The following is a 23,913-nucleotide window of genomic DNA, read 5'->3' as shown; positions in this document are numbered from 1 at the left end:
TCAACCCTAAGAAGGGTGTTCCGGTAATGATGGCGCGGAGGCTTCAGAGATGGTCCCTTTTCCTAGGGGCACATCAATATGACATTGAATTCAAAGGTACAAAGCAACATGGTAATGCTGATGGGCTGTCGCGCCTGCCACTACCTACAGAGGAGGAGGCACCGGCAGTTGACCCTGTCGAGATATTTCACTCGACCATCATCGAATGCTTACCAGTCACCAATGCGGGTATTGAGAGAGCGACCCGAAATGACCCGACACTGTCTCGGGTCTACGACTTGACAGTGAAGGGATGGCCAGCACATGGCGATCCACTGTTACCAGCATTCTCAGCCAGACGAGAACAGCTGTCCGTATGTCAAGGAACATTGATGTATGGAACAAGGGTGATTATTCCTCCTAAATTAAGGGAGAGAGTGCAATTCTTTTAGCACTAAGGTCATCTGTGGGGAGTCAAGATGAAAAGCCTTGCTTGGGCTTATGTGTGGTGGCCAGGTATAGACAAACAAATAGAGGATCTGAATAAAAGCTGCTCAGGGTGCCAAAAAGTTCAGAACGCACCTCCAATTGCACCGCTGCATCTGTGGGAATGGCCTTCAGCCCCATGGCAACGTGTGCATATCGACTTTGCAGGTCCATTCATGGATTCCATGTTTTTGATAGCAGTAGACGCACATTCTAAATGGCCAGAAGTGATTAAGATGTCGACCACTACCTCTGAAGACGATTGCAGTTCTAAGAACCATATTTGCAAGGAATGGATTGCCAGAGCAAATATGTTCAGACAACGGACCACAGTTCGTGTCAGAAGAATTCCAGAAATTCATGAAAAAGAATGGGGTGAAACACTATACGTCTGCGCCATATCATCCGGCTACAAATGGGTTGGCCGAGAGATTTGTGCAGACGTTCAAAAAGGCGATAAAGGCCATGAGTGAAGATCATATTCCACTACAACACAAGGTGGACAATTTCCTAATGGCATATCGAAACACCACGCATGCAGTGACAAATCAAAGCCCTGCCATAATGTTCTATAACAGAAGGTTGCGGTCCCGGTTGGATTTGTTAAAACCCAATGTGCGACGGGAAGTCGAAAACAAGCAATTCCAGCATGTAAATAAAAAGGCCACTCGTAGTTTTGAAATAGGACAACCAGTGTTGGCCAGGGACTATAGGGATGATAAATGGCAACCTGGGACAATTTGTGCACGACAGGGACCCTTGATGTACACGGTAGACGTTGGAGAGAACGTAATACGACGTCATGCTGACCAACTTGTGGAATTGAGAACAAGGGTCGACCCCATGTCTACGACAGAGACACCAGTTGAAGAACTTATTGAGCCTGTAGCATCTACCTCAGACTCGAACGTATTGGATGATGTTGAATCCATAGGAGATCAAGTGGATGAGTCACCCCAGCAACGGGAACCAGAGATCCCTGAAAGGCGTTATTCGGGCCGGTTCAGGAGGCCTCCTCAGAGACTGAATCTTTGAACAGTTCTTGTGTGTAAATTGTATATATGTTATCCATGTAGTGTATTAATTGGGGGTGTCCACTGTTAAGCTAAAAGGGGAGGAATTGTAGTGTATGTAACCTGTACTACCTTAAGAGGATACCTTAAGGTGATGGACTACTTTTTAATGGCTCCTGTACATTGTAGTACCGGTGGTGACCACACCGGTATATAAACCCTGCGGAGCAAAGTGTACCTCAGTTCCGCCCTGACCCTCAATCACTAAAGACCTGTTTACTTACTTCTGTAGTCTGTGTCCTGTTATTCAGTATAACTGCACTTGTAAACACCAGACTCAACATTTATCCCCGGCGAATCTCCCGCTCTTTATCCCCGGCGAATCTCCCGCTCTTTATCCCCGGCGAATCTCCCGCTCTTTATCCCCGGCGAATCTCCCGCTCTTTATCCCCGGCGAATCTCCCGCTCAGCAATTCTAATTGGTAAACATGTTCATTGTCCTTTTCCCCTTGATAGCCAATTGGGCTAATTCTACCTCTTGATCTGCAGCGCTCTTGCTCATTATGAACACTGCTTAATTCACTTTACAATTATAAAACAACCCTTTTTTTGTTGTTTAATTCTAGCTTGCTGCTACCAATCTTATATTTTTAAGCTATTGCTCAAATACTTTTCTCGTGCTCAGCATCAAGGATCACTCCTTATGAACCGGAGTGTGCCTTTATAGGGTCTGTATTTGGTAATGTAGTGTACTATTAATACAGTTACTGTATTAGCTTACTGGATATTTTGTGAGCCTTCTCATGATCTCCTAGACTTTGGAAAGCATTAGAGGAACTGCATTATTAGACTGTGGCTTAGGCTATTAATTATGAAATTTATAATGAATCCAGTTTCATACATATAGATATTAAAATATGTAGACGTTCTTGTATTTAGAATTATGACTGAAACTGCTTATTTGTCACAATAGTTGCAAAAAATTTATGCCCACCCAAGAGTTAGTAAATAGGTGCTTAAGTTTGATTGCTTTTTCAGAAGTGGGAATGATTCTGATCTCTGCTCACCTCGGTCACATTAAGTTGGAGAGTATCCTTCCCGAAGTTTTGGTCCATAATTTTTTGTCAAAATAAAGCCATGGCTAATAGTGCTCACCGTTATTTATACGTAAATGCTATAGCAACTTCAGGCGAGGGAAATTGCGCGGTTAAACGTGCAGATCAAAAGTTGCTGTCCAAGATGCACCGTTCCGCCGTTCACTTTGTGAAAACAGCATCTCACTATCTGCCTCACCATTTGAAATGCATTGAATGGCATGAAGTTTGCGTGGTAGATATGAACTAAACTCGCCACAGAAAGTTAAGCCTTGTCCATGTCAGCCCAAGTGCTCTTTTAATGACATGATCAGTTTTAATTACTGGCAGTCAACGTGGCACTGAAAATTAACTTTTACAAGTGTGGAGTCTTATTCCTTCAGGTTTTAATTGTTGTTGGAGATTACAAATATAAAATGTTACCTTTTATAACTTTTCCTTTCTGTCTCTCTCTCTCTCTTAATCCAATCTTTTCCCCCCCTGCAGGGAGGATGAGCAACCTGGCCACAGCACCGTGGTACAGGGGGCCATTCAAGTGGAGGGAGTAAAAAGAAATGTTGTAGTGGTAGGGGATAGTATCATTAGGGGGATAGATAGGGTTCTCTGCAGTCAAGAGCGGGAGTCCCGAAGGCTGTGTTGCCTGCCTGGTGCCAGGGTTAAGGACATCTCTTCTGGGCTGGAAAGAAACTTGCAGTGGGAGGGGGAGGATCCAGTTGTCGTGGTCCATGTTGGTACAAACGACGTAGATAGGACAAGGAAGACGGTTCTGTTAAAGGAGTATGAGCAGCTAGGGGTTAAATTAAAAAACAGAACCTCAAGGGTAATAATCTCTGGGTTATTACCTGAGCCACGAGCGAATTTGGCTAGGATAAATAAAATTAAAGAGTTAAATGCGTGGCTCAAAGACTGGTGTGGGAGAAATGGGTTTTGCTTCTTGGGACACTGGCACCAGTACTGGGACAGGAGGGAGCTGTTCTGTTGGGACGGACTCCACTTGGCCAGTGCTGGGACTAGAGTCCTGGCGAATCATATAACTAGGGCTGTAGAGAGGGCTTTAAACTAATTAGTGGGGGGGAGGTTTCTAGAGAGCAAATCATAGAAATGACAACAGAGAAGGTCATAGACTTAGGTAGCAGTGGGGGAATTAAAAAACAGAATGTGTCAGGAAGGGACAGAAGGTATGGAGTAAAAAGTAAAGTACTAAAAAGGGAAAAAACAGGAACTAAGTGTTACAAAACATATTTGAAAGTTCTTTATCTGAATGCATGTAGCATTCGTAACAAAATGAATGAGTTAACGGCACAAATAATGACATATGGGTATGATCTTGTGGCCATTACAGAAACATGGCTGCAGGGTGACCATGACTGGGAATTAAACATACCAGGTTATTTAACAATCAGGAAGGACAGGCAAGAAGGGAGAGGAGGTGGGGTGGCTATGTTAATAAAGGAAGGAATCACTATAATACAGAGAAATGATATTGGGTCAAAGGAGCAGGATAGTGAAACAGTTTGGGTGGAGGTAAGGAATAATAAGGGGAAAAAAACACTAGTGGGTGTAGTCTATAGGCCTCCGAACAGTTGCAACTCTGTTGGACGGAGTATTAATCAGGAAATAGTTGAGGCTTGTAATAAGGGAACAGCTATAATTATGGGGGATTTTAATTATCATATTAACTGGACAAATCAAATTGGGCAGAGCAGCCTTGAGGAAGAGTTCATTGAGTGTATTAGGGATGGGTTTCTTGAGCAGTATGTAACTGAACCGACCAGGGGGCAAGCAACCTTAGATTTGGTCCTGTGTAATGAGACAGGATTAATTAAAAATGTCCTAGTAAAGGATCCCCTTGGAATGAGTGATCATAACATGGTTGAGTTCCATATTCAATTAGAGGGTGAGAAGGTTGGATCTCAAACAAGCGTGCTGAGCTTGAATAAAGGAGACTATGAAGGTATGAGAGCGGAATTAATTAGAGTGGACTGGGAAAATAGATTAAAGGGTAAGACGGTACATGACCAGTGGTGTACATTTAAGGAGTTATTTTACAACTTCCAAGAAAAATATATTCCACTGAGGAAAAAAGGGTGTAAAAGAAAAGATAGCCATCCGTGGCTAAGTAAAGTAATTAAGGATAGTATCCGACTAAAAGCAAGGGCATATAAGGTAGCCAAATCTAGTGGGAGGATGGAAGATTGGGAAGTCTTTAAAAGACAGCAAAAAATAACAAAAAGATTGATTAAGAAAGGGAAGATAGATTATGAAAGTAAATTAGCAAAAAATATAAAAACAGACAGTAAAAGTTTCTATAGTTATATAAAAAGAAAAAGGGTGGCTAAAGTAAATGTTGGTCCCTTAGAGGATGAGACCGGGAAATTAATGGTGGGAATCATGGAGATGGCAAAAACACTGAACAATTATTTTGTATCAGTCTTTACAGTAGAGGACACTAAGAATATCCCAACACTGGACAAACAGGGGGCTCTAGGGGGGGAGGAACTAAATACAATTAAAATCACTAAGGAAGTGGTACTTGGTAAAATAATGGGACTCAAGGCGGATAAATCCCCTGGACCTGATGGCTTGCATCCCAGGGTCTTGAGGGAAGTAGCGGTAGGGATTGTGGATGCATTGGTAATAATTTTCCAAAACTCACTGGACTCAGCAAAGGTCCCGGCAGATTGGAAAACTGCTAATGTAACACCATTATTTAAAAAGGGTAGTAGGCAGAAGACTGGAAACTATAGACCTGTTAGCCTAACATCTGTGGTTGGTAAAATGTTAGAGTCCATTATTAAGGAGACAGTAACGGGACATTTGGATAAACATAATTTAATAGGGCAAACTCAGCATGGTTTCATGAAGGGGAAGTCATGTTTAACAAATTTGCTTCAGTTCTTTGAGGAAGTAACATACAGGGTGGATAAAGGGGAACCAGTGGACGTAGTGTATTTAGACTTCCAAAAGGCATTTGACAAGGTGCCACACAAAAGATTATTGCTCAAGATAAAAAATCACGGGATTGGGGGTAATATTCTGGCATGGGTGGAGGATTGGCTCTCTAACAGAAAGCAGAGAGTTGGGATAAATGGTTCGTTCTCAGATTGGCAACCAGTAACTAGTGGTGTTCCGCAGGGGTCAGTGCTGGGTCCCCAACTCTTTACAATCTACATTAACGATTTGGAGGAGGGGACCGAGTGTAACATATCAAAGTTTGCAGATGATACAAAGATGGGAGGGAAAGTAGTGAGTGAGGAGGACATAAAAAACCTGCAAAGGGACATAGACAGACTAAGTAAGTGGGCAGAGATTTGGCAGATGGAATACAATACTGGAAAGTGTGAGGTTATGCACTTTGGCAGGAAAAATCATAGAGCAAGTTATTATCTTAATGGCAAGAAACTGGAAAGTACTGTAGTACAAAGGGATCTGGGGGTCCTGGTGCACGAAACTCAAAAAGTTAGTATGCAGGTGCAGCAAGTGATCAAGAAGGCCAATGGAATGTTGGCTTTTATTGCTAGGGGGTTGGAATATAAAAACAGGGAGGTATTGCTGCAGTTGTACAAGGTATTGGTGAGGCCGCACCTGGAATACTGCATACAGTTTTGGTGTCCATACTTAAGAAAAGACATACTTGCTCTCGAGTCAGTACAAAGAAGGTTCACTCGGTTAATCCCGGGGATGAGGGGGTGGTCATATGAGGAGAGGCTGAGTAGATTGGGACTCTACTCATTGGAGTTCAGAAGAATGAGAGGTGATCTTATTGAAACATATAAGATTGTGAAGGGGCTTGATCGGGTGGATGCGGTGAGGATGTTCCCAATGATGGGTGAAACTAGAACTAGGGGGCATAATCTTAAAATAAGGGGCTGCTCATTCAAAACTGAGATGAGGAGAAACTTCTTCACTCAGAGGGTGGTAGGTTTGTGGAATTTGCTGCCCCAGAAAGCTGTGGAAGCTACATCATTAAATAAATTTAAAACAGAAATAGATAGTTTCCTAGAAGTAAAGGGAATAAAGGGTTACGGGGAGCGGGCAGGAAATTGGACATGAGTCTGGGTTCGGAATGGTCATGGCCCTGTGGGTAGTGGAGCGGGCCCAGGGGCCGTGTAGCCTTGTTCTGCTCCTACTGTGTTCTAATTCTGTTAGATTTCAGGAGATGGTTTTATTCCTGTTCCTGGCTGGGGTGGAGATCGCCTTTACAGAAGGTAAGTACCGTAGAAAATATAGGGACAGAGTGATCTCCTGGAAGAATTTCGATCGCCTAGATGGGTCGGAGAGGAATTTCCCAGATTTTTTTCTCCCAAATTGGCCATTGGGTCTTTATCTGGTTTTTTGCCTCTCCCGGGAGATCACATGGGTTCGGGTGGATGCAGAGTGATAGAAGATTTGAGGTTAGGATCAGATCAGCCATGATCTTATTGAATGGTGGAGCAGGCTCGAGGGGCCGATTGGCCTACTCCTGCTCCTATTTCTTATGTTCTTATGTTCTTATACCTGACTTGACATTGAATTCACTCACTCTAACTTGCATTTCCTTCTCCGTCCTTGCACTGTTAATTTCACAATCCTTCAATCTGATTGGTTAAGGAGATATACAGTAGCTTGCCCTATTCACTCAGATCCCAGATGCCCAGTTTCCCTCACTACGCCATTATCAGCTCGCACTTTCAGCAACTTGCCACGCAAAAGTTTAAAAAACCTAGACTTGCAAAGGCAAGTCTAACTAACGGCAGATGCCGTTCGATGCCCTGCTACAGCAAATTATGGGCCATTATCTGGGTGGGCCTTTCTGGTCAGGTGACCCAATGTGATGGGTTTCTATCTGAACCTGCCTCAGTTCAAATATCTTTATCGATTGATTTTAAAGTAACTATCTTCTTTTCTCTTCCAGTCTTTCTGGGAAGTGGTAGAGTAATTTACTTTCCAGGCTCCAGATGTAATGCTTTTTTAAAGTGTAAATTTACTTAAAGGTGGCAGTTTCCTGATTGAGGCCACTATCTTGTATTTCTGAGTACGTGTTGAAACATGAGCTCCCTTCTAAGCTTCGCCTCTTGAGACTCTCATTCTCCCCGCCCCCACCCCAACTCTGACAACATTGAATCGTGGAAGTGCTGGGAACCAGAGCTAGACGAAGAAGATGCCATGTATCTGTGCTCAGCCTCAGAAATGTAATGTAGATTGCAGCTCCAATTGGGAGTCTGGCACCTTAAGATGAGTTTTCAGACTAAATCAGTGTAAAGATTGATGTAAATCACATGCAGGGGGATAAAATAAGGCTTTTTTAGGCAGGTATTCTAAGTATTCCATTAACACAGTTAATGCATTTGAGGAAGATAAATATTTTTGTACTTCAGAACTTTAAAACACAGAGAAGTATTGGTAAAGCATTCTACTGAATTGATGCAGACAAATTGTCCCTGATTGAATGGCTGTTGGTAGAAGCTGCTGTACTGAATCTTTATTTTATTTTCCTAAAAGGCCTTTGAACTTGCAACTGGAGATTATTTATTTGAACCTCATTCTGGTGAAGACTATTCCAGGGATGAAGGTAAGTACATCTGCATACTTGAGAAGTTTATATTAAACTTCAATAGTTTAATTTAAAAACATCATATTGAAAGTTCATGTGCCAAGATCATTTCACCACCAAATAAAACTGCACAGTTTGTTGATTCATGTCTTCAGCTTAATTTTCTTTTTACTGCTGCATCTGCTTATTCTTTTATCTATTATTTCAAAACAAGTAGCAAATTGAGGGATTATCTCTTAATAATTGATGTTGATAGTAGATGTAACTTTTTTTTAAATTTGTACTTTCCATCCTGATTCAAATTCACTGATTTAATTTGTGACCAAATAGCTGCAACCCTGACAGTCTTGAATTTGTGTTTTGGATGATCGGTGAAGATTTGTGGATCGGTGAATGGCTATTCCTGTGAATGATTATTCTGAATTATTAATCTATATACAGATATAAATTTTTAAAGGGTAGAAATTTGACTTGCATTGAACAGTAGATGTAATATATTTGGATTTTCAAAAGGCCTTCAATAAGGTACCACACAGTAAACTCATGACTACAGTCAGAGCATATGGAGTTGGGGACAAGTGGTGGAATGCATAGCAAGCTGGCTACAAAATAGACAAGAGAGTAGGGGTTAATGGTTGTTACTCAGACTGGCAAACGGTTCCATGAGGATCAAAGATTTGGACTTGGGGAATCGGAAGTACAATATCAAAATTTGCAAAAAACACCAAATTAGTGGGTATAGTTAATACTGAGGAAGACTGCGACAAAACGCAAGAAGACATTAACCAAATTTCAGAATAGGCGTGTAAATGGCAAATGAATTTCAATATAGATAAGTGTGAGGTGGTGCATTTTGGTAGGAAGAATAAGGAGGCCACATACCTCTGAGAAAATAAGAGTCTAAATGGGGTAGAGGAGCAAAGGGATCTGGGTCCAGCTACACAAATGTAACAATGCAGGCTAATAAGGGCATTTAAAAAAACAACCCAAGCACTGGGGATCATTTCTAGAGGGATGGAATTGAAAAGCAGAGAAGTTATGTTGAACGTGTATAGAACCTTGGTTAGACCGCACTTAGAGTACTGTGAACTGTTCTGATCGCCATATTATAAAAAGACTATAGAGGCACTGAAGGTGCAATAAAAGATTCACAGGTATAACCTCTCAGTTCTGGTGTCATCCTTATCAGGAAAGATTGAACAGACTTTGGGTTCTTTTCTCTAGAAAAGAGAAGGCTGGGGGGTCACCCAATAGAGGTCTTTACAATTATGAAAGGTTTTGATAGGGTAGATGTAAAAAAGATGTTTTTACTTGTGGGGAAGACCAAAACTAGGGGCCATAAATGTAAGATAGTCACCAATAAATCTAATAGGGAATTCAGGAGAAACTTCTTTACCCAGATTGTGGTTGTTAGAATGTGGAACTTGCTACCAGAAGGAGTAGTTGAGGCGAATAGCGTAGATGCATTTTAGGGAAACCTAGATAAACACATGAGGGAAAAAGGAATAGAAAGTTATGCTGATGGGGTTACATGAAAAGGGGTAGGAGGAGGCTCATGTGGAGCATAAACTCTGTACACAGGAAAAATATTATTTTGTGTTTTCAGCAACTAGGATAAAGATTTTTTTTTTAATATATATATATATATATATAAAGTGCTTTACATTTTCCTTGGAAAAACTAGTGTCTCCAATAGATATTTTTTCTAAAGTTCAAAAAGTGACACAAACATTTAGCTGAACATCTTACTTTGATGGTGTTTCTTAAAGCACACTTTCTTTCCATGCAAGGTGAATTTGCACGTGACTATTGAAAATACTTCTGCAGTCTTAACTGCCTCTGATACTTATTTTTAGTATTGTGATATCTCTTGATATTTTGTTTGATTAAGAAATTTAGCACCATTTTCTTTTAAACTTTGAATATTTGACTATTAGTTTCTCTGTTGGTGGTATTCATGCTTTCATCTATGTTCCAGCCTTTTTATTCCCATGTCTATTTGCTTGTAGCACTTCCTTGCAGTAGCACCACAGGAATAATGTCTTGTAACTCTTACAGCAGATTATGATGCTGTAGATCTGCTTTAACCTAGAAACCTCTGCATGGGATTGCTGCAAACCTGGGTGGTTTGAATCTGTTTTCCAATTTTACTAATTCCAGTTTCTTTTCCTCTTTTTATGTCCCACCCTTTTTCTTCCCTGCCCTTACCCACTCCTGTATCCTTTTTTTCTCTCCCTCATAGACCACATAGCACACATCATAGAGCTGCTAGGCAATATCCCAAGACACTTTGCTCTTTCTGGGAAATATTCTCGGGAATTCTTCAATCGCAGAGGTAGTACCTCTTCTCTTTGAAAGGTCCTGTAACACAGACAGAAGTGGACAGAGGTTTCCATGGCTACTGAATTATAATATTTATAGTCCAGTCCTGTAACCAAAGCTGATGTCTGATGCAAACAGTGGGAGTATCAGTAATCAAGTTTTCACAGTAGTTTGCCATTGAAAACCGATACAATGCAGATTAACACCGATCTGTTGCCTGGGAGTATATTTCCTAGATTGCGATCGGCCGTAGATTATAACATTGCAGAATATACATGAAAATATAAATGATGGGAGCAGCCGCAGCGAAACCAGAAAAGTATCCTGCTGCCAGATATATAGTAACCAATAAAACGGCCTAACATTTGAGATAAATCTTGCCATGTTCTTTCGAACTCAATTAATTAAAAAAAAAAAAATCAAAATACATAGCAGCAGCTTCTAGAAATGCTGAAATAAGCTCAAAGGATTAAAGCCCAAAAAACAGAAATGTGATCAAGGTTTAATGTTCATGGGAGCCCAAGATATTCTGGGGCTGTTTCAGTGCCAAGGATGAGACACTCTTGTCTGTACCAGGACTAGTATCACATGATGCATGCATTGTACTGATTAAACTGTTTTTGTTTTGCTGGCAATATTCTTCAATGCAGATCACATAGCTTTGATCATTGAACTGCTGGGGAAAATCCCTCGAAAGTTCGCAATGTCTGGGAAATATTCCAAGGAGTTTTTCACCAAAAAAGGTAACAATAGTTATGAAGCACTGACTCAAGTGTATTAAATGTTCAGAGGTGATTTGCCTAGGGAGCATATAAAACAAATGTTCTCGTCAACTTTTAATAGTTGAATAGGTTGCCTACTGCTGCACTTATGGGACGAACTATGTCTGGAGAAGTCAGAAGGGTCTGTCAAGAAGCTGATGGATGCTGTTTAAAATGCCGAGTGCCTCCACATTTCCTTGAGATTGGCATAACAGTTGCATACTTGGGGAAGCACACCGTTCATAGTATTATTTTTCAGTTTCAGTAGTGTATCAATGGCTTTGTACATAATGTGATGCTTAAATCAGGTGTAAGTAATATGTTCTGGATTTCGATGAGCTTTCTCAGTATTTTAGGCAGAATATATATGTGCAGTGGTGCACAATTTTAGTGCTAAACTTTTTAAATGGGTCAGGTGGACATTTCAAGATTTAAAAAAAAAAATCCAAGTCACTTGATAACCAGTTTAGCCATGTTTAGAAAATGTGGTTATTGAACGATTGTAATGCAGCAATGCTTTCTTGTTGAACCCTATATTTGGTAGCAATGTGTTGGAGGTCTGCAGATACTTTAGGTTTCCACCATATAAATGCACTTTGCATTGTTTACCGTGAGTCTGTTCTACAGCTATCCTTTTATTTGTAAGTGATGAAAATTTTTAATGATGTCCTATTGATGTGGCCATTGGAAAGACATTTCAAAAAGGTTAAACATTCAATATGTAAACCTTCTGAGAATTTGTAGAAATAGTCTAGCATGTATGATTCAGAGGATTAGAAAGAAAGTGATTCTCAAATGAATTTCAGCAAGATAGCTGTACTGTATTAAGCGAACTCTGGTACAGTTGTCTGGCCCTGAGGTAAGCTAGGACAGTATTATGCTGTGAAAGAAATACAAGTCTGAGTTAAGTCAAGCATCTACTGCTAAAACCTTTCCTGAAAATTTTGCACAATTATCCATTTTTTTCAGATTTAGTCCATGAATATGAAGAAAGTGATATATGATTGTGTATGCTGCTCAAAGTGAGAATTTAGACAAGATGGTGAATAATATTTTAGGAGTTTGTAACGATTTAGAAGAAAATTAAGGCTCAGGGAATGATTGGCAATTCAGATAGCTGGATTGAAAACATCCTAGTAATAGAAAATGGTGCTAAGTGTAAAAAGCTTTGGCTGGAAGCAGAAGTTGGAGTGGAGTTCTGCTGGACTCCATTTTGCTCTCTTTGCATTATTCATGAACAATATGAAGACAGAACTTCAACTAAAAAAGTGGAAAAAGATGAGTGCTAATGCAAAGCTATATGGTTATGTGATAGGTTTCAGGTTTTTGATAAATTAATTGGATGTGGTAAATGTCAGATGAATTTTTATGTGGAGAAATGCAAGGTTATGCATAGTGGAACATGAAGCATGAAACAATAGTTGTGCATTATCAAAGGCTGAAAAGGAAAAGAATCAGTATGTGATTATTGATCGTTTGCTGAAAGTATCTAGCCAATAGGAAATATTTGTTGTTATGGTATCTATTATTAGGGTGTGCCAAAGAAGGCTAATTTAAAACTCTGTATAGCTATTATCAAGATCATATTTAAAATACTTTTTTGGGCACCCTACCTCCAAAAACCCTGTGACTTCAGAGAAGAGATGATCTTGCTTTTGGCTGTAAGCAATGGAGGGACCAAGAACTGAACATGTTAATGTTGGAGAAAAAATTGAAAAGGGATATGATTCTCATCTTTAAAATGAAGTATGAATAATAGGGACGCAAATAAATAATTTAACTTGGAGATGATCATGGAACTGGAGGACATGAGTATGAAATTAACAAGCCTCAAGTCAGACTATTAATTGTTTCCCACCTAATAATAAGTATGTGAAATAGACTGCCAGCAAAAGCAGTTAATACTATGTTCATACTTAAAGGAATCAAATCACTTGGTAAATATTTAAGAACAGGTTGGGAAGTTATCAAATACACTTAGAAGGTGCAATAGTCTAGTGGTTATAGAACTTTTGAGTTTTTTTACTTCGAAAACACAGATGGGTCACCTGTAGCATACAGACAGTCTGATAGTAAGGTTGTGTTGTAGAGTTGAACTAATTCTCAGGAAAATTGCTTAACTGTCCTTAGCAGGCAGGGAGGCATTTTACAGAACTTTATATTGAAGATTTACCTGTGGTTGGTTGTCTTGCTGTGGAGATTCAGTAGAACAGACCCCAGGAATTATACAAGGAATCAGGCTTGTTTCAAACTTTATATCTGGTGACAGTTGTCACTCCTGGGGAATGAAGTATCTTCAGACAATCAGTTTCCATGTAACCACTCCTGAGATGGGTGCAGAGTAAAGCTCCCTGTACATCCCATTCTCAGATAGGTAACCCCCTCCTGTACCAATGTGAATTTTTTTTTCCATATCCCGCATCGGACATTTTTAGCTACGATAAACAGATTGGCAATTTGTGCCATGTTGTGGATAGTTTTGTGCTGTGGACCTGTGCCAGCTAGGACCTGGATACAAAGACTTGTCGAGTTCATTTCACATAGGATAAGTATGATCAGCAGCCTGATTTAATTTGGTCCCATATCCCAGAGTTGAAAGAGCAGTGTGCTGTCTCACTGATTATCAACCAGTTCTAATTGGTGATGTTCTGATGAGGTTAAAAAAATTATCAACTTAACAAAGTGGAATCTGTTAATACATTCCTTTAGATCAATACATTCCTTTTAGATCACTCCCGTTATGGTAAATTCCAAACTGGGTGTCATTCACATCTTTGCTATTCTTGGCATTGACGAAGTTGCCTGGGTTTCAGCTGTTCCAATCAAGAACTAAAACTTCTGGTTTGTCAGACACACAGCTACTAACTTCAATATGAATCGGCTGAATTAATAACTAATACTTCACAAAATCTTATTTATGCTCCTTCAGATGTAAAATTTAAATAAGGTGCAGAATATTCCCATTCTCCAGCAGAAAAGAAAAGTTTTTGAAATTCAATTAGAAAAATTCTTGCCTTTCTTTTGAATGAGTTCAGCATTTTATGTTGAATATGAAGGTTCGAAGGAGAAAAGACCATTCATCCCTAAGGCCTGTTTCTTCTACGACCCATGCATAAATATCTCAATCATGGAGTAGCCCTCCTTGCTCAAGATCTCTGGATTTTCTTCCTTTTAATCAAACAGATTTATTAATATTGGAAAACCTTCGATCTTCTTTCTCCAAACAAGCAATTTTGTTTGACGAATATAACTTGGACAAAGATATATCTTGATAGGAATAAAGTAATGCAGTTCTACCAGTATCCGTTCATCCTAATTGTCTCATGAGACAGGTATCATCATTGCTGTCCACCTGTGCCCTTGTTGCTGTGGTGAATCTACAGGAAAGGAAGATAAAATCCAAGAAATGGTGAACATTACCCCCTTGGGATTAATGTGACAGAGAAGGGTGTGAAAGTATGGTACTTCAGAGATGCCACAGTGACACAGTAGATGTTCAGTCACTAACCTGGTGCTGGCAATATGCTCCTGATCGTGCCATCCCCAGCAGAGTGCTTCCCCATGAGCTCTGTGTAAGCCATGAGGTGCTTCAGGTTGGGAATGGCCCCTTTGCTGTGCTGCCTCTCGCATGCATTGTACGCCATGCAACATGATTGAGTAAATTAGTTGAAGGCTGAAAGTTGAAATGTGTGTGCCAAGTGGCATGGGAAAGCTGAAGTAAGAGATACAGTGGTATCACCTTGTTAAAGTGGAGAAAGCAGTTTTAAGGTTGTGCTTGCTGTTAGGAACGCTAGCAGGAATTGCTGTCGAGGAGGATCGATAACCATACTGTGAAATCCTGAGTTTGTGCACCTCCTTAACCTAGTGAATTGTGAAGGGTTAGTTGTGCAGTTTTACTTTGAGGGTGAAGAGTATGCTGGGGCCCAGAGAAGAAGAGGGAGAGCGACCAGTGTGTTAACCTGCCTGTCATTAGGAACATAGAAACGTAGGAACAGGAGTAGGCCGTTGAGCCCCTCGAGCCTGTTCCGCCATTCAATGAGATCATGGCTGATCTGCGACCTAACTCCATATACCCGCCTTTGGCCCATATCCTTTTAATACCTTCGGATAACAAAAAGCTATCAATGATTTAAAATTAACGGTTGATCTAGCATCAACTGCTGTTTGCAAAAGAGAGTTCCAAACTTCTACCACCCTTTGTGTTTCCTAATTTCACTCCTGAAAGGTCTGGCTCTAATTTTTAGACTATGCCCCCTAGTCCTAGAATCCCCAACCAGCGGAAATAGTTTCTCTCTGTCTACCTTATCTGTTCCCCTTAATATCTTGAAAACTTCGATCAGATCACCCCTTAACCGTCTAAATTCTAGGGAATACAACCCTAATTTGTGTAATCTTTCTTAATTTAATCCTTGGAGTCCAGGTATCATTCTGGTAAACCTACGCTGCACTCCCTCCAAGGCCAGTATATCATTCCTAAGGTGTGCTGCCCAGAACTGCTCACAGTACTCCAGGTGTGGTCTAACCAGGGCTTTGTATAGCTGCAGCATAACTTCTATCCCCCTGTATTCTAGTCCTCTAGATATAAAGGTCAGCATTCCATTAGCCCTTTTGAGTATTTTCTGTACCTGTTCATGACATTTTAGTGATCTATGTACCTGAACTCCCAAGTCTCTTTGGACCTCCACTGTTTTTAGCTTTTCACCATTTAGAAAGTACTCTTTCCTTTTTAGGTCCAAAGTGGATGAACTCACATTTGCCTACATTGATATCTATTTGCCACAGTTATGCCCATTCACTTAACCTATCGGTATCCCTCTGTAATTTTATGCTTTCATCTACAATGCCGTCTATCTTTGTGTCATTGACAAATTTGGATATATGACTTTCTATGCCATCATCTAAGTCATTAATACATACTGTGAATAGTTGAGGCCCCAACACAGATCCCTGGGGGACTCCACCAATCACATCCTGTCAATTTGAGTACCTACCCAAACCCTGTGGAAATTTGTCAATGACTCAAAGATATCCCTACTCTCTCTCCTGCCACTCAGCCAATTTCCCAACCAGATTGATAATTTGCCTTCAATTCCATGGGCTTCTACCTTAGTTAACAGTCTCTTATGTGGGACTTTATCAGATGCCTTCTGGAAGTCCATATAAATATTTAGTCACCTCCTCAAAAAATTCAATCCGGTTTGTCAGGCGTGACCTCCCTTTCACAAATCCATGCTGGCTCTATCTGATCAACTGAAAATTTTCAAGGTGTTCAGTCACCCTATCCTTAATTATAGACTCTGGTAATTTCCAGCCAACTGATCTATAATTCCCTGGTTTCCCTCTCGCCATTCTTAAATATCAGAGTGACATGCGCAATTTTCCAATCTAAAGGAACGGTTCCTGAATTGAGAGAACTTTGGAAGATTATAGTTTGGACATCTGCAATGTGCTCACCTACTTCCTTTAAACCCTGGGATGGAAACCATCTGCTCCTGGGGATTTGTCACTCTTTAGTGCCATTATTTTCTTCATTACTGTTATTTTACTTACGTTAATTTTATTGAGTCCATGATTAAATATTAGTTTCTTTAGGATTTCTGGCATGCTATCCTTTCTCTACTGTAAATACTGACACACAGTTATTATTCAACATGTCCACCATTTCCTTATTATCATTGACAATATCACCGCCTTCAGTTTTTAAGGGGCTAACATTGCTCCTGATTACCCTCTTTTTCCTAATATAATTGTAAAAATGATCAGGTATTGAACTTCTGTGCCACTGGTCTACAGTCCTGGTTGGCCAATGCTACCTCGCTCTACATGGCATGAATAATATTTTTGGCAGGTTTCCTGCCATGGACACCCAGCAGTCAGTCTCTCTCCCGAGTTCAATTTCTTCCAGGAGGGTTTGCAGGTCTGTTTCTAGGAAATTGTAGCACCATCTTTCTGCCCCTGTCCATGCCCTTGTCCGGCTGCCTGTGCCAACAGCTTCTGTAGTAGACATTCTTGAAAAGTGACTGAAAACAGTTATGCGTGTGTAGTCAAGCTAGCTAACGGGCAACTGACTGAGCCAAGTCCTGTTCTTTACTTACCTGTTACTCCCCGAACCTGCCGCTGCAATCTTCAGCTAGAACTGGCTTTTTAAAATCTGCACTCTAATTTCCATGCACCCCAGCAGATTACTCCCATTTTACACTGGTTTTATGTCAAACTACTGCAATGGATATGCAAATGAACTGACCCAAAATTCTTGTGTAAATAATTCTCCAGGCCATTAAATGCAACTTGAGTTTCTGTTGGTGTAAAAGTGGTGAGCTAGCCATGGAGAATTTCTGGACCATATTCTTTCATCTATTGAAAGTTGTTATAGTTGTCTTCATCTTCTAGCAACATTGAATGACTTTTGGTTCATGTTGCATCCATGCATTCTTAGTGTGAGATCAAGAGCAGTAATATTTAATTGGGAGATGTGTAAGGGCACTCAAATGCACATTGGATAAACAAACAAGAAATACATGGGTGACTGTGGAAGGGAACAATAAGAGGAAGACATGGAAACCTGTTGGGAAGGGCTACCTGTACTGGGCAGCTTCTCCATAAGGACCATGTTACTTACAGAATGTTGGGGGGGGGGGGGGGGGGGGGGGAGATATCTAAATTGATGGGGCTAATATAATTGCAATATATGTGGAATTTCCGATATTCTACTACTCTACTCCATTTAAAATTTTATAATTTAAGGTTTATTTCCTTGGCCTAAAATATATTGCTTCACATTTTTCTACATTGATCTGTATCTGCCACTTAACTGCCCTTCCTGCTAGTCTATCGCTTCCCATTCATAAGTATCATAATCCTTGTCCTAATTTGCCAATGCCTTCCCCCACCCCCCCCCCCCCCACCTTATATAATGTCCTCAGCAAATGTTGATCCTGCTCCTTCAATTTCTAAATCCAAGTCATTTATGTATATAGTAAATAAGAGCAGCCCTTACACAGACCTCTGTGGAACAACGCTCACCACATCTTTATTATTTGAGGAACTTCTTTTGCCCCTACCCTTAACTTTCTACCCACTAACCATCTCTCCATGTGGCATGGGCCATTATCTTTTCCAGGAGTCTCGTATGTGGTATATTATCAAATGTCTTTTGAAAATCCACGTTAACTATATCCACTGCATTTCCTTTATTTATCCTCTGCTACTTTTCTTTAAAGAATTCTATGTTAAGCATTACTTGCCTTTTAGAAGTCAGTCTTGATCATCTTGTGTTTCTGCAAATGTTTAGTAATTTTATCCTGTAATACAAACTACCAACAACTGAAGTAAGGCGAACTGGCCTGTAATTTCCTTTCTTGTATCTCATTTTAATCGATTCAAGAAGAATAGCAGAAAAATAATTTGTGCTTCTACCCATATCCTGGTTTATTACAAACTTTCCCACATTTAAGGGAAATAGATTTTATCTGTTTGATTCAGTCATCTTGTGTCCCACTATGCCCTATGTAATATCTAGAACTTAATCTCCTTTTGTCTGCTGCAGGATGAGGTGGCATGCATCACAGTACAAATCTGCTAGTTGTCCTTTGCTATAAGATGACCCAAGTCTTGTTTCCAGTGCATGTTCATAGCATTCTGCAATGTTCCTCTAAGTCAGCTGTTGAGCCCTTGTATAAAACTTCCATTTAAATAAATTAGACGGACATAGTGCTTTTTTTCTAGCAAATATGACACTAATTATAGACGGGAGTGGAGGTTAACAAATCTTCCTATATATTAACGAATGAAAAAGAAGAAAAGTTGGTGCAGAACCTATTTTCTGCTCATTTATTTAATAAATCCTACACCTCTTCAAAGTATGCAAAAGACATCTACTTTTAGTGGAAGGGTAGCAAATCAAGTCTTTAAAAATGTGTGTGGTGTACAGTCTTCAAAATGTAAACTAAACCTTTGCTAACCTTTGAACATTTTTTGTTTCCTTAACTCAGAAAAGGAGTGAGACATGAACCCCAGGAAATTTGGACTAGTTAGCCCAGCACTCGTAGTGGGGAAAATGTTCAACAGCAATATACAAAGTTCATCTTAATAGCACAGAGGCCATAAGGAGTAGTCAGCCTGGATTTAGAAGCAGTAGGTCATTCCTCACTAATCTACTGAAATTCTCAGAGGAGGTAACTAAACTAGTGGACATGGGCTATTACGTAGGTATAATTTACTTGGACTTTCAAAAGGTGTTTGAAACAGTTCTGCATGCGAGACCCTTGGCGAAACTTGAGATGAATAGAATTAGCAACAAATCAGCTAGCTGGATTTAAAAACTGGTTTACCAATAGGAAGATGGTGGTAAATGCAAAAAGTTGTAAAGTTCTGCAGGGGTATTCTCTGGGTCACTGTCTTCAATATTCATAAATCATTTGGAACAGAATACTTCTGATACTTGTGTAAAGTTTGCTGACAGTAATAGAACAAATTTAATTGACCATATTCAGAATAATCTGAAAAGACAGATCAGCTAAAGAACAGCAATGAAAAGTAACTCACTTTTGGTACAGGAAGCATGAAATGTGCACAAGATGAAGCAATGTTCGAAGCAAAGGTGGAAGAGAAAAATGATTTGATTATGGTTACTGACTGTTCACTTGAAAGTATCTGTTGGTATTAACAGGCTAACCTACCAAGAAGCAGGCTAATCTACCAAGAAGCAGCTCAAGAAAATTTGTTCATAAATCAACCAAGTTATTTTAACTTTATGTGGATCAATGGTGAGGCAGGTTTTGGAACATCAGCCTAGATTGCCAGTATTTTATTTTAAATGGGTGGTAAAATAATAGTCTGAACAATTGTGTGCAATTTTCACACCTATTACTGATCTGCTGGAGAAGGTTCAGATTAGACCAGCGTGGACAACTTTGTGATTTAGAATTCTAATCTATGAACAGAGACTCGCCAAACTAAGCTTATTTTCTTTTGGTGAATGAAGATAAATAGGGAATGTGATCCAGGTCTCAAGTGCTGAGGGGCTTAGATATTGTAGATGTAACCACAGACTATTTTAACTTGAAGCGTGATCACAGTATTTTGAGGACAAAGTGACTGAGTCTCAGTGAGACTATACTTTAGATTTTTTTTCTCAGGGGGGTAGTTGATATCTAGAACAAGACTCAGCAACAGCAGTTGATGCTGTTTTTATGAATTTAAATAAAAAGACCTGGTTAAATACTTTGAAATGGATTTGAATTTTTAAGAATAAGTAAAGATGCAAATGGTCAAATACTCTGAAACATATATTAGTTGTTGAGGTACTGAGATAATAGAAATGTTTTGCCAAGAAAACTAACTGATCCAAGATGAATAATTTATGTTGTAGTGTCAGGTAATGGAGTTTCTCTTGACTCCCTTAGATTAAATAAATTGGCAAGAGTCTACGATAGTCCAATTGTATGTGGTCTATAGAAGGACTAGATTCAATGGACTGAATGGCCTTTTTTGTTTTTTTCTTACGGTTACCATAGCTTTCTGGATATATATCTATTGAAACTGCAGTCACACTGTAATTTACTCTGTTAGTGTGGAATTGGATCTGCAATAATCATGTTGAGATTTGATCCTTGTATAAATAATCTTTGATATTACGATGAATGAAAATGGTTTTGAACAAAGACATTGCAACTGAAGCGTAGTTTTTGTCCAGTTCCAAATAGATTTTTTTTGTAATGATCTGAGATGGATAAGTGTAATTTAGAAAATTGGCTTTATAAAAATTTTTTTTTTTTTAATGTGTCTCTGTAGGGAGTGGTCAATAAACAAAACTGGATATATCCACATTTTCAGTGGAAATGTAGCTAGACTTTTAGTGCTCAAACTTATTAGTTCAAAGTGCGCTCAGTGGTGGGGCAGTCCCTCTTTGAAGTGCTAATGTATGTGCATCTGTTGACTGAAGGAAGTAGATGAAATTCATTATCTCTTATAGTTGACTCATCAGGCGAGAGTGCTAGAGAAGAAGGTAATTAATATTCTCAACATTCTGTGATATGAATGCTTCATTTGGCATAAAAGCGATGCCTTAACTTTAGTTGGTTTCCTTTCAGTCAAATCAAGAGCTGGGCTATTTACCTCCTTTCAGAATAGATGGGAGAATTTGTTGAGAATCCCATGTAGTCTTTTTGGTATTTTCTATCATAGTTAAGGAAGGAAGACTTGCATTTATATAGCGCCTTTCGTGACCACCAGACGTCTCAAAGCGCTTTACAGCCAATGAAGTACTTTTGAAGTGGAGTCACTGTTGTAATGTGGGAAAGGGGCTAATAAGGGGCAATTGTTAATCTATGGCATGCTTTTCCACCCACATCATGTGTAAAGGCTGCAGGTTTCAGTTTATAGAAAACTCTGATCATGGAAACTACCTCTTTGCTGTAGGCAATAGAGTTGCAAGAATCTGAAACCCAGACACATTTTTGCTTTCAGGATCTGCTCTTGCCCTAATGTTGATTTTCAATGGACTCCTGTGAATTTTACTGACTGTTTTTTACTTTGTGTATAGGAGAACTACGGCACATTACAAAGCTGAAACCCTGGAGCTTATTTGATGTGCTAATAGAGAAATATGGATGGCCTCATGAAGAAGCTGTACAGTTCACGGACTTCTTGCTGCCCATGCTAGAAATGGTCCCTGAGAAACGAGCTTCTGCAGCAGAATGCCTCAGACATCCCTGGCTTGGCTCCTAGCAGCATTCACTAGCTTTCTTCATGGAGCCAATGATCACTCCAATGTTCCTCGTGGACCCAGCAAAGTGGCAAACTCTCAAACATCAGGGGTGTAAATCAAATGGCTCCAACATCAGACCATTGTTCACTCTGAAGTACTGTTAATGTTTGAAATTTTGCTTTTGTGCACTGTGTTTTTGGGAAGGGTAGTTTTTGTCCTTAGCAAGAGGTAGTTGGCCAACTGACTCTGCTGAAAACACTTAACATGTCTTGATGCTTTGTTTCTTGTGTCGCCTGACCTTCTCATGTTAAATTTCCTAACTGAAAGTGATGAGAAAAATGTTTTTTTTTTCACGTGTTTGGATATTTTTTGTACCTATTTATGAAAATTGTTTTAGCTGATGAGTATTAATATTGAATGACAAGAAGATAAAGGCAAGAAGCTACTGTATCAAGTAAAGGAAGTAGCTGAGATATTGCAAAGTGCTGTACAATTGTATCCAATAAGAAAGAAGCATTATTCTTGTAAAATCTGTAGATTTTCCTGTAAAATATCTTTCCATAAAATACAGAAATGGGACTTAAACTGTAATGTTCTCATGAATGCCTTGTGGCTAAGAGAATGCATGTTTTGAAGCTTGTCTACTTACAAAGGAGGCTGTGTAAATTTTACATTTGTTGCCTCAGAGTTAGTGTTGCGTTGCTGGGTATCTTATGTTCATAAATGCCTTGTAATTAATTTTGCAATCCAACCATACCTATAACCGACAGATTAGTCCCAAAACAGCCCTTAAAAAGAGACGAGTTGCCTGGCCGCAAGTATGCTTTGTGGTTATTGCAATAGTCCCTTAATTGTCTGTCCTTATTTATAAAAGAATACCCACAAGAATGGGCCCTCCACAAAGTTTGACATTACAAAAATATTTCTTTTTAATAAAACTATCCTTACTGTGCTTCAGCATTGTAAGATATATATCCAAGAAAAAGATTTGTGATTTCCTGTACTGAAGCTGGCAAAACAGAGTAAGGAAAAAATGACTTTTCTATGTGCAGATTTACTATTTTGTCACAAAAAATTTATATGTTAAAATATTTTGCTGTGTCACAGTTCAGAAATGATAGTCATTGATATGAAAGTGAAAATAAAAGTGGACATGATAAAACTTGTTTAAAACAATTTACAGTGCAGGAGACCCCACAGACTTTAGTATAAAAGGAAAGTTGATCTTAGTCTGTTTACAGCATTGCTTTCTCAGCATCAGACAGTGGCACAACAAATTGCACTGGTCTTTGTAGCTTTTTCAGGGATTAACAATGCAAATAGGAAGTTATTTTTTTTAATCATCCATGTAAGCATTGCATTCTTGAAATGTTAGTTTAAATGTTTTGAGTTGCTGTGTGTAATGAAAGACTTATTAGGTAGCGGAATGTTGTGGTCAAATGCTATTCAGGCATGTTCTATCTCATCGGCAGTGACGTTTTCTACTTGTCAGGTCTTCAAGTGTGCACTAGCCTCTAAACAGTCAATGATGTGAAAGTGAACTGGCTAGTTTTATTCCCATTTTTCACTAATTATGGTGCCACCATTCCTAAATCTACCAATTGCCGGTTTATCCATCTGCCTTTGCAATAACTAGATTGTGGACAAAAAAAATTCTGGTATTTGTAACAATAGCCAATTGTTTGAGGTGCTTGTAACTGTCTAATTAAACGGTTTTGTTTCCACAAGTTGTGCTGCTCATTGGAATGGCAATGACAAGATAATTTGCAATAATAAATTTCACACCAACGTTTAGTTGTATATAGAATACTATATGTATTATTCTGGAATAATATTTAAATTCAAAATGTGTGTGGCCTTTTTGTCGTCACCTACTCTAATGAATAATGTCGTCAGTCAGTCAGTCTCCACATATAAAAGGGAATTGCCCCATCATCCACCAGGGGGAAATCACTTGGAAACAGCTCTTCTGTTCTTTCCTTTTAAAGGTTAGGTGACCTTCCACTCCTTGATGTGT

At 39.4% G+C, this 23,913-nt stretch overlaps 1 protein-coding gene across 13 annotated transcripts in view; it reads left to right on the top strand.

Moving 5' to 3' along the window:
* The window catches only part of LOC147105758 (SRSF protein kinase 2-like), a 259,621-nt gene extending 235,998 nt beyond the window's left edge, over positions 1–23,623 (top strand). For 7 of the 13 annotated variants that reach the window (XM_086010468.1, XM_086010476.1, XM_086010469.1 and 4 more), the window contains 4 exons: positions 8,054–8,123; positions 10,348–10,440; positions 11,078–11,170; positions 21,732–23,623. In XM_086010468.1, coding sequence (XP_085866594.1) covers positions 8,054–8,123; positions 10,348–10,440; positions 11,078–11,170; positions 21,732–21,916 — 441 coding nt within the window. In that variant the 3' untranslated portion in view covers positions 21,917–23,623. Of the gene's footprint in view, positions 1–8,053; positions 8,124–10,347; positions 10,441–11,077; positions 11,171–19,179; positions 19,363–21,731 lie in introns of all 13 variants that reach the window. The other 6 variants (XM_086010475.1, XM_086010471.1, XM_086010473.1 and 3 more) reach the window with 3 other exon arrangements.
* The last annotated feature ends 290 nt before the right edge of the window (positions 23,624–23,913 follow it).

This window comes from Somniosus microcephalus, chromosome 17, assembly GCF_052327205.1.
Source record: "Somniosus microcephalus isolate GS21.2 chromosome 17, FLI_Smic_1.0, whole genome shotgun sequence".
NCBI lineage: Eukaryota > Metazoa > Chordata > Chondrichthyes > Squaliformes > Somniosidae > Somniosus > Somniosus microcephalus.
This window is presented reverse-complemented; position numbering and strand designations above follow the sequence as displayed.